The sequence below is a fragment of the Cotesia glomerata genome, linkage group LG4 (genome assembly GCF_020080835.1).
Source record: "Cotesia glomerata isolate CgM1 linkage group LG4, MPM_Cglom_v2.3, whole genome shotgun sequence".
In the NCBI taxonomy this organism is placed as follows: domain Eukaryota; kingdom Metazoa; phylum Arthropoda; class Insecta; order Hymenoptera; family Braconidae; genus Cotesia; species Cotesia glomerata.
In genome coordinates, this window is record NC_058161.1 from 1,126,872 (window position 1) to 1,139,492 (window position 12,621).

At 29.2% G+C, this 12,621-nt stretch overlaps 1 protein-coding gene across 1 annotated transcript in view; it reads right to left on the reverse strand.

The window, feature by feature from the left end:
- Positions 1-11,419, reverse strand: part of LOC123263202 (GATA zinc finger domain-containing protein 14-like) — a 53,860-nt gene extending 42,441 nt beyond the window's left edge. Inside the window, exon 1 of the mRNA XM_044725772.1 lies at positions 9,583-11,419. Within this exon, the coding sequence (XP_044581707.1) occupies positions 9,583-11,062 (1,480 nt within the window). The 5' untranslated portion in view covers positions 11,063-11,419. The remainder of the gene's footprint in view (positions 1-9,582) is intronic.
- Positions 11,420-12,621: the final 1,202 nt, after the last annotated feature.

Consider the following 12,621-nt stretch of genomic DNA (forward strand, 5'->3'; position numbering starts at 1 on the left):
TTTTTTTTTTTTCGTCTGTATTTTATGTAGATATTAATTCATTGTCATGTTCGACATGAATATATTATATAGGCTGATTAATTAATTAATCACTCATTTATTTATTTATTTTTTGCGTGAACGGTAGTTAATTTTATTGCTTTTTTTTGTTTCTGCAATGAATAATTAAATTCTTGGGGAGAAAATTAAATTGATTTAAGAGATAATAATTTGGAAAGTTAATTTTATTCCAATGAGGAAATTTTTTTTATAAGCTGTTAACAGTTTTTGATTGTTAATAATATTATTCTTTGCTCTGAAAATAAATTCTTGAATTTAATTGATTTTTTTAAAATAAAATTACTAGCACTATGTGACTGCTGTGACTTGTGAACTCGATAAATAAAATTTTGCTTTATTAAATTGCACTGTACTTTCTTAAATATTGACATTTTTAAAAATGTAAGCTCATTCCAATGTTAGACTCATCAAGAGCTTTCATTTGAGTACCCACATGTATTTTTGATATATTTGTCATATATACACATATATAACATATAATTTAAAAATATAAGCTCATCCCGATGTTAGGCTGATCAAGAGCTTTAATTTGAGTACCCATATGCATTTTTGATATATTTTTCATATATACATATATAATATATATAAATATATAAAATATATGAAAAATTGATGTAGGTACTCAAATGAAAGGTCTTGATGAGTGTAACATCGGGATGAGCTTATATCTTAAAAAATGTCAATAGTTCACAGGATACAAGGTAATTTCTTAATTCGGTTAAATTGCACTGTACTTTCTTAAATATTGACATTTTTTAAGATATAAGCTCATCATGATGTTACACTCATCAAGAGCTTTCATTTGAGTATCCACATGCACTTTTCATATATTTTTCATACATACATATATATAATATATATAAATATATGAAAAATTGATGTGGGTACTTAAATGAAAGGTCTCGATGAGTGTAACATCAGGATGAGCTTATATCTTGAAAAATGTCAATAGTTGACAATTTACAAGGTTATTTCTTAAATATTTATGTTAAATTGCATTGTAATTTCTTAAATATTGACATTTTTAAATATATAAGCTCATCCCGATGTTACACTCATCAAGAGCTTTCATTTGAGTAGCCACATCAATTTTTCATATATTTTTCATATATTCATATATATATAAATATATAAAATATATGAATAATTGATGTGGGTACTCAAGTGAAAGGTCTTGATGAGTATAACAACGGGATGAGCTTATATCTTTAAAAATGTCAATAGTTCACAAGATACAAGGTCATTTCTTAATTATGTAACTAGAGATAGAGCAGCCTAAATACTTATACAAAAAAAAAATATTAATGAGTGTTTAAATTTTTAAATATCCAAAAAATTATCTTTTTTTTTTCTATTTTTACACTAAAAAATCCCTTCAATAATAATAAAAAAAATTTTATTTGATGCATTAATGCAAAATCTCGAGTTCGAATCTTGGCCAAGGTAATTTTGAAATGTTATTATAAATTTTTTTTTCCAAGCCCATAAATTTCTTTTAAAATTTTTCTGGATATTAAATAAATAAAACAAATTATTATTTTAAAAAATTCAATTTTTTTTAATAGTATAATTGAAGTTAAATAATTAATTCCCATTTTTTTAGCGCAATAAATTTTCCGATTAACTAGGCTAACTACACAAATAATTTATTCTTCATAAATTAAAAGCGCGCGTCAATTAGGTCTCAGTAACTTGACAAAATCGTTAGGAGGATTAATAGAATAAGTTAAAGAGATAAATATTTCATAACCGAGAAAAATGTTAATTACAATAGACTGATGAAGAATAATTGAATAACAATGTTAAAATAGTTTATAGGCGATAGTTAATAGTAATAGTAATAGTTATAGTCTGTCGAATGGCCATAATTTAATAGACTCGATCGAAGTAAAACGTAAATTGTTATAACCGATTGCACAACGGATTCTATAAAAATCCTTTGAGATTTTTTTTCAATTTTTTTCAGTTTCATTACGCAAAACCTGAAGATATTTTTACTGAGGACCGTAAACGGACTAGAGACGACCTGTCTGAGCTAGTGGATTAATCGTGATTGCGCCGAACGATGAAATTGCTCACCGCTCAGGTTTTATTTACAACGAGTCGTATTAAGTCGCCTCGTTAGCTCTCGAATATAAATTTCAATTAAAATTATTTTCGAGTTATCAATTTTAGTAATTATTTAAAGAATTAATCGTTTTCTAAACTTGACATACTTTCAATACTTTCGGCGGTTAAATATTTAAAATTTTTTCCTGTAAGAATCAATATTTGGTTAATTGTTAAATATTTAGTTTTGTTTAAGCTAATATTAAAGAATTGATTTTATTTTTTATTCGAGTTCTTAATTATCGGATTATTTTTTTATTAAAAAAATTTAATTGCCGTCATTAATTTTTTTAAATTATTTTTAACTCAAATAAAATTAAATTAAGCTTAAATTTATTTTTATAAATTTTTTTAATTAATTAATTCTTGAGTAAACAAATTAATATAATTATGTAATATTAATAAAAAATTAAATTTTGTAAAAAAAATATTTTTTTATCTTCAAAATTTTATAATTTAATTTTTTAATTTTAACTTTGGAAAAAGTTTATATAAAAATTAAAAATTATATTAATTTAATTGAGCTTGAATTTATTTTTAAAAATTTTAATGATTTTTTTTTTAATTAATTCCTGAGTAAAAAAATTAATAAAATTATGTAATATTAATAAAAAATTAAATTTTCTAAAAAAAATATTTTTTTTATCTTCAAAATTTTTATTTAAAAATTTTATAATTACATTTTTTAATTTTAACTTTGGAAAAAATTTATAAATAAATTTTTTAGACTTTGATAAAAATTTAGATAAAAATTAAAAATAATATTAATTTAATTGAGCTTGAATTTATTTTAAAAGTTTTAATGATTTTTTTAATTAATTCCTGAGTAAAAATTAATAAAATTATGTAATATCAATAAAAATTAAATTTTCTAAAAAATATTTTTTATCTTCAAAATTTTTTAATCAAATTTTTAATTTTAACTTTGGAAAAAATTTATAAATAAATTTTTTAGACTTTGATAAAAATTTAGATAAAAATTAAAAATAATATTAATTTAATTTAATAAAATAAAATAGTTATTATTATTGTTGTGGCATGTTAGTAAGGTGTTAATCTCTTAGCAGCAGTTTCGCGATGTGTTAGTAAACAAAACAAAAGAAAACAAACAAAACCGGGTAAGTAAGTAACGACTAACTGCAGTAGTAAACGTGCATACATTTGCAGAGTATACAAAATAGCAAGTGAGAAGAAACGAGAGTGACTCGAAAGCGCTGGACAGAAGTGAACCTGTCGTCGGGTCGTGACACGACAAAACGACAAAACTCTTTATGTTCTTCAGCTTCAGCCTGAGCTCTCCACTTTGTTTTGCTTATTCGCTTCGCTACTCGTATTCGGGTTAGTTTATATTGCTTTCCTTTCGAAGAGTTGCTTCTTTATTTGTTCTCCGAGCTATCAGACAAACTGTAGACTGTGCTGCTAAAGTGTATTTAGTTTACGAGCATGGAAAATGACAGCGTTTAAATTGACGAACAAAGTGGGTGGTTTCCTCTTAAAAATTTTTTCTTTTTTCCTTTTTATTTATTTCCGTTCTAGGTCTTTTTCCGGCAAATCAAAATCTTCGTACTTGCAACATTAACATTAACATTAATAATAACATCAACATCAACACATTTTTTTATTTTTTTATTACCAACCTTTTTTTTCAGTTTCTAAGATAAATTCAAACTCTACTTAATAATTTTATTAAAAATTATTTTTTATCAGACTCAGCTTAGATCTTAAAACATTTATCAAAAATTTTGATTTTTTGTTAATTTTCCGCGAAAAAAAATTTATATGGCAATTTTGCCATATATTGCCATAATGCCATATTAAATTATTTTATAAATCTATATATGGCCTCATATATCCATATATAAATTTTATAAGTCCTAATATGTCCATATATGGCAATATGGCAAAATTAAAACTTATAAAAGTCTATATATGGCCATATTGCCATATAAGATTTTTTTATGCATCCATATATGGCCTCAGATATCCATATATAAATTTTAAAGGCCCTAATATGTCCATATATGACAATATGGCACCATAAAAAATTTAAGCAGTCCATATATAGTCTTACAAGTCAATATATGGCCTAGGATGTCCATATATCGATTTTATAGGTCCTAAAATGTCCATATCTGGCAATATGGCAACATAAGAAATTTTGAAAAGTCCATAGATGGCCTTATTAGTTCATATATGGCCACATATGTCATTAAATAATTTTTATTAGATCCAATATTGCCCATATATGGCCATATGGCACCATAAAAAATTTTAAAGAGTCCATATATGGCCTCAGATGTCCATATAGATTTATATGACGATTTATACATTTTTATAGGTCATAATATGGCAATATGGTACCATAAAAATTTTTTAACAGTCCATATATGACCCTATAAATCCATATATGGCTTCAGATTGCCATATATACATTTTATAAGACTTAATATGTCCATATATGGCAATATGGCAACATAAAAATTATAAAGACTCCATATATGGCGTTATAAGTCCATATATAGCTGCATATGTCATTATAAAATTTTTATTAGGTCCAATAATGCCCATAAATAGCCATATAATGCCATATCTGGCTTGATATGCTCATATATGGCAAAATTTACTCACCAAAAAAATTTTATGCTTGCATATGGTCATTTATAATTTTTGACATGCCCATATATGGCTAAAAATGCCATTCCTAGTAGAAATAATCGAGTTTTCACTGGATATTAACCGGTAACTGGCCAGTGATATCCAGTAAAAACTTGAAATCGCGCCACCTACAACTGTCATAAACATTGGTTACACCAACAGTGTATCTTTACTAGTGTGTGTGTGTTTGTTTATTTTTTTTGTTAACGTTTACGCATCATTATTGTAATTATTATTGAAAACAGTATAAATCAATCAAAATTAGTGTTTATTAACGTGTAAATAACTTCCAATATATATTTCAAAATGGATGCAGTGAAAAAAAATGACACAATATATAAATTGCGACTGTGGGCATCAAAAACAAATCTCCAATTTAAAATAACTAGAATTTAAATTTGCGCGCGCAAGCGCGCGCCTAACTATTGAGTTTGCATATATTTTCATTCTTATGATATATTCGACCAATCACGTTACGAATAGTTTGCTGACATGATATATTTTCATATTTTCCATCTAAATTATAAGAGTGGATTATTTTCATATTCTATTGTTAGATTTATTATTAGTCTATCAGTCTAATGATGTTATCTATTTTATAATGCACACATAAATGAAACTTTTTTAGATCATATCGTTTATTAAACATTATTTTGAATTTATTTGACAATTTTAATAACGCCTAATAACCTCAGAATTCGAAACTGACAGTTTCACTAAAGCCGCCATAATGTTTTGTTAGATCTCTAGTAAAACTGTCCAGTTACTAGACAGAAACTTGATATTACACTGGCCAGTTACTAGCTAAAAACTTGATTTCATTTCTACTAGGGATATATAAGTTGATATGGCCATATATAATTTTTTAAACAAAATAGTTTCAAAAAATTTCGATAGGTGGCGCATGACAGCTAAATATTCTCACTATTAGAAAGTTGAATTTTAAGATATTAAATTAAAAATACTGCAAAATTCGAAAATTTATTTCAGGGCCTTAATTTAAATTTTTTAAATTAATAAATTCTAGGTTTTTACTCATGAAAAACTCTTGTTTGATTAAATATATTACCTCGACTTTAAATTTATATTATATTATGTTTAAAATCAACTAAATATTTGAATAAAATGCAACCTATTAAAATGATAATCAATAAAAATTTTCCGAGCAAACATATAATTTTTTCTAATATGAATAAAATAAAATTAAAAAAAATGATTACATAAATAAATATAAAAACCTGTCTGTATTTTGTATGTACAATATACACATAAATGTAATAAGTACAGACTTAAACCTAATTAAATAAAGCGTATTGACTTAGAAGTAACAATACCTGAGGAGAGGAATAAATAAAATAAAAGGTTGCGTTATATATATATTTAATATTAAATACCCTGTCACATATATATAGATTTTTAACGAGTAGACTGAATTTCATAACGTCGGTTAATAATATATATATAACACAAGTATATATATATGAGAATCATGAACTCATGACGATAATCATTAATCACACAAAATGAATAATTCCATTTGCGTTTTATTATATATATATTTTTTCTCTGATCTTATTACGCATTGACGTGTACAATCAAATTGATTTAGTGTACCTACACGTTAAGAAACAAATGTAATATAGCCATATATATGCTCCTTATACCAAGATTATATATGTTATATGTTGACTGTTGACGTATATATGAGTGTACTTTAGTGCGTGACGCATTTCACCGAGTGTGTATTAAATGTTCTCGGGCTCTTTAAACTTAGTAGAGGAAAAAAATTATTTTCTTAATTTAATTTATATCAATAAACCTTTTTGCGAGACAAAATATTTTATTTTTGTAATTAATTAATTTATTAATTTGAATCAAGTAAATAATTTTGAAGAAATTTATATTATTAAGAGAATAAGCAAAATTTTGTAGCCAGTGTATTTATATAATAATATGCGTTTTTATGGTTTAATTTGGTGTCGTTGGAAAGGTCTTGACTTGAATTTGTCCCTTTTCAAGATTTCCTTTCATTCTCACCGATAGTCAATTTATTATGATAAGTATTTAGGGTGCATTCGAAAATGCTCTATCTCTAGATACATAATTAAGAAATTACCTTGTATCTTGTGAAATATTGACATTTTTTAAGATATAAGCTCATCCTGATGTTACACTCATCGAGACTTTTCATTTGAGTACCCACATCAATTTTTCATATATTTTATATATTTATATATATGAATATATGAAAAATATATGAAAATGCATGTGGGTACTCAAATGAAAGCTCTTGATGAGTGTAACATCGAAATGAGCTTATATCTTTAAAAACGTCAGTAGTTAAGAAAGTACAGTGCAATTTAACATGACCTTGTATCTCGTGAAGTATTGACATTTTTAAAGATATAAACTCATCCCAGTGTTACACTCTTCAAGACCTTTCATTTGAGTACCCACATCAATTTTTTATATATTTATATATATTATATATATATGTAAATATGAAAAATATATCAAAATGCATATGGGTACTCAAATGAAAGCTCTTGATGAGTGTAACATCGAAATGAGCTTATATCTTTAAAAACGTCAATAGTTACTTAAGTACAGTGCAATTTAACATAATTAAGAAACGACCTTGTATTTTTTGAACTATTGACATTTTTAAAGATATAAGCTCATCTTGATGTTACACTCATCGAGACCTTTCATTTGAGTACCCACATCAATTTTTCATATATTTTATATATTTATAAAAATGAATATATGAAAAATATATAAAAATGCATGTGGATACTCAAATGAAAGCTCTTGATGTGTGTAACATTAGGATGAACTTATATTTTTAAGAACGTAAATATTTAAGAAACTACAGTGCAATTTAACAGAATTCATTATTTAATAAAGCAAAATTTTAATTTCTTAGTTCACAAATCATGACAGTCACATAGTGTAAGGTTACTAGTTTATATATAAATCAAGTAAATAATTTTGAAGAAGTTCATCTTTTTGATTTGAGTAAATTTTTCTTTGATTCAATGTAATTTCTTCTGTATAATAAATTTATTTTTAGAAAACTTAACTCAACTAAAGAATGTAAGTTCTTTAAATTCCAGGATATAAAAATAATATTCTATGTGAATTTCAATTACTTCGAACTTCAAGCAAGTCATTCACCAGGAATTAAATGTTTTCTCACTCACTATTAAACTTAATTTAATTCTTATTACAATAATACCTACATACCATTCCTAGTTACTAATTATTTATAAAAAACAAATCGGGTTTTAATAATGGTCATTATAAATCTATGAAAAAAGTGAAACGCATCAATTACAAGTGAAAAAATATTGTAATTTATATTTTTTAATCATTTGATTTTCTTCATACGGTAATTATTTAAATTATTGACCGATCTACGCATTAGAATTCAATTAAATGTATATTAATTTTTTTTTCGTACTCATTAATACATTATTGTAATTGATATCCTTTTTTTACTTAAATTTCAATTTTTATTAACTATCATTATAAATCTTAAAAAAAAGTTTTTCTGTGTTGAAAATTGTTTGGAATTATTGTTATTATTATTTTTATTAACTCTCAGCTATTTAAAGTATATGCAAATATATACAACGAGTTTGTTATCATATATGATAATGAGCACGTTTGCTCTCGGATCGGCTTTAACAAGATCAATAGATCTTACCACACACACGTATATACATGCAAACACTAGTTTTGGTTTATCTAAACTTAACTATGCTCCGCAATCCATGTATAAGTTTATAAATATATTTATTTATTTATTTATATACATGTTAGGAGTGTTTTAAATTTATTGTGAATCAATCAACATCAGCGGTGATGATAATATCTTATTTTATTTGGTATTTAAACGATAACTTGACCTCGGCCCTTCTCGGGTCAAGAAAATTGCTGCCTTCGTCAATAAAAATTCAGAAATTATTCAATTTAGCTTCTAATAATTTGATAAAAAATTTTGAAAATTTTTAATACAATTTTAAAAAGTAGAAAAAAATTTTTGGAGTTCAAATTTTTAAAATAAATACCAATAGTCAATTTATTATGATAAATATTAAGGCTGCGTTCGAAAATGCTCTATTTCTAGATACATAATTAAGAAATCATCTTGTATCTTGCGAAATATCGACATTTTTAAAAATATAAGCTCATCCCGATCTTATACTCATCAAGACCTTTCATTTAAGTATCCACATCAATTTTTCATATATTTATATATATTATATATATAAATATATGAAAAATATATAAAAATGCATGTGGGTACTCAAATGAAAGCTCTTGATGAGTGTAACATCGGGATGAGCTTATATTTTTAAAATATGTATTATATATATGTATATATGAAAAATATATCAAAAATGCATGTGGGTAATCAAATGAAAGCTCTTGATGAGTGTATCATCGGGATGAGCTTATATCTTTAAAAGCGTCAATATTTAAGACAGTACAGTGCAATTTAACGTCATTATTTAATAAGGTAAAATTTCATTTAATTATTGATTTATTTATTTATTGTTTACAAGTCACGGTAGTCACATAGTGACTGCAAGATCTCTAGTTTAAAAAAAAAAAAGAATTTTTTCAATAAAATGTTCAAATTTTGAAAAAAACTAATCTTTAAAAATTGAATAATAAAACTATAAAAAAGTTTCTTTCAAACAATAACCGATAAAGATCAACCTAAAATTTACAAAAAGTTTAAAAACTCACCAGAAGAAGGTCTGTCGGAGTACCTAGTGCAGTAAACCCAAGCTGGCCAAAGCATCTGTTTGGAAGAATCCCCGCTCGCAGGTGTACTGGTCAAACTGGCATTGGTAGTCGAGGGACTATTTAATTGCGTGCTCCCCGTCGCGGAGTTACCCGAACCATTATTACTCCCATTACAACTAGAATTGTTATTAACATTACTACTATTACTACTACAACCATTATTTCCCAAATCAGAAGTGAGCACTTTGTCCGAGGAGCTTTCAGTGCCCGATTCCAAAAACTCTTTGGTGAGATCAATAGGCTTTTGAGCAATTTTTTTCCCCCTTGACTTTTTAATCGAAATAGGATCAGTGATCCTCCGTCCAAAATCAGCCTTCAAAATATTGTCTATGCTAAACTTAAGATTCCCTTGAATGTCATTATTATTCCCATTATTCCTATTCCTATGATGATGATTATGATTATTATGACCATTGCTATTACTATTACTATGATTGCTGTTGCTGTTACTGTGATTGCTATTACTATTACTATTACTGTGATTACTATTCGCCAAATTGTTCCCCACAGGAGCAGGTTCCTCATCACTGATCTGAGGACTCTTAGAATCCCTGGCAATGAGCTTGCTGATGGACAACCTGTGTTCCTGCTCTTTCTGATGGTGATGATGGAGCATAGAAGCAGTGGCATGATGCTGAAGCAAGTTCCCGTGAAGAGGAACAGGATGAAGCAGCAACGAGGTCTCCCTTAAGTCCCTGCAAGCCGGCCTAAATACGGAACTTGCCAGAGGAACAGCCGCTGTTGGAGGCGACAGCCTAGTTACAATTGGAACAGCACCTAGCCGATGATGCAGCCGGTTTTCAATTGCCGAAAAAGCAGTGTCGTGACCTCCCAAAGCAACCCTTGTGAAATCCAACTCAGATTCCCGACTGGCATAGCGGCTGAGCAGATGTTGCTGGCTGATTCCAGACATTTGGTAGACATTCCTGGAGACAATCGCCTCATGAATGTCCCCCTGAATTGGCGAAGAAGCTTGCGTAGCATGCGAAGAAGCTGGAGATCTAATCGAAGGCGTTGGAGAAGAAGCTCTTTGCAAACTACAAGAGCTTTGTGGACTTGGCGGCTGGTTGCTTGCTGATCCGCTTGACGGCGACGGCGAGGGAGTTCGCGATGAGGAGAAACTCATGGCTTCAGTCTGGTAATCCAACCGGGAAGACGTATTTGGCATTGAATCAACGTTAGGATTGTGATTGTGGTTGTGGTTGAAATTGGAGCTGCTGATTATATGATTGGGAGCAGAATTTTTGATATTGTCCGTCGCGGGAGTAGGCTCGCTACCGACGCTGAGTACTTCACTGGTTTCACTGGCGCAGTCGGACATCTGGTCCTTGTCACTGGTATCCATTCGAGGGTCATCGTCCAGGTGCCCCGTTCCCGTTCCCGGGGCGCTGTTCACACGAAAGTGCTCCACTACCTCCATTTTAAATGGTTCACTAATCACTTAGTCCTTCACTTGGGGTCTAATCCGCTGGCTTTTAAAGACATTCCGATTAGAGTTTTTCGGTAGCTCACATCCCTTTTTGATCGACACTGCACGGACGGAAATTAACATTCCAGAAAAGGAATTATAGTCCCGCACTTCACAGTCTAATTCATGACACTTTTGGGCGTTAAATTATTACACTAATCAAAAAAGCCTTAGAAAGGATTAGAACTTTTGGGTATTTTGATAAAGTTGGAGATTGTGGGGAATTAATGGACGCGACACGTTGGTACGGAGCGTGGTACAATCGCTGGTATCCACTTGGTTGTCGCGGTACGTCTGCTGGTGAGAGACGTTGGAGGGCCGGCGAGGGGCGTTTCGGGGAGGTGCCACTTGGAAACACCCGCCAAGCCCACTGGTACCTCCAGACCACCGCATCTGCTGGGTTAGGAGCCCATTGATCGAGCACCGCCCATATTTGTGGTCTCTGTTCTGGACACTGGGAGCATGTATTGCTTGTTTTGTTGGGTTGGAAGATTGGAAAAGAAGGGGCTGGAGTAGATTGAGTGGGAAAAGGCAACTTGAGTTGATGTTAAGCAAAGGTGGTGGCTACGTCCCTTTTTTGCCAAGATCATTCTCGGCTCCTGGATCCTGGTTATCATGGCCAGGTGACTACTCCCCTTACTTGTAATTGTTCAGGTTTTATACCTTGTTTATTTTTTTTTGCGCTGATGATACTCGCTGACTGTTTTATATCCTAATCAATTTTGATATTTTTATTTTCACAAGGATAATACTGATCTTCCGTTTTTTCTGCTAAAGTCATCAACGCTTGATTATATGTTATTACACAGGCTTGACATTGAAATCGTTCCGACTTTTTCTCTTACAAATGTCTGCAGAAGCTTCTCAATTCAACTCAAACTTGGAACTTGTTCCAAAATCTTTAAATTTTTACCATAATCAAACCTCTCAAACTAAATTTACAATTTTTAGGCCCACAATCTTGATATTCAATTCTAAAGCTTTTTATTGTCATGAACTTGATGCGTTGACTATTGATTGTAATTGATGGTCACTGCAATTGTTAACAATTCAAGCCTTAGTAATCATATGGTAAGTTACCAAAAGAAGTTAGAGTAAGCTTTCCAAGTCTTGTCATTAACTTGCAGCAAGTAGGCCAGTAGTTGGACAAGGAAATGCAGTTCCTACTTTATCAATCAATTTTTCTGCAGGAAAATTAGAAGTTCAACTTTATCACATCTTCAACAGTCGGTAAGACAGTATACTTTCTTACCTTTTGCAGTATCATGGGCTGAACATGTAGAATTTTATTAAAACTGACATTATTGCCCTGATAGCCACCTTACCTATAACTTACTGTCAATCTACGTCCGCAATTTGAAGCAAACTTGACGGAGAGAGTTGGCAGAGCGAGCGATTAACTATTAGTTACCGATAACTTACTCTGCAAATACACGTCAAAACTTGCTGTACAAGTATTTCCGTCAAATTGTAGTAAAGTTGAAAGGAAATTTAACTACAAGTTTGATTGT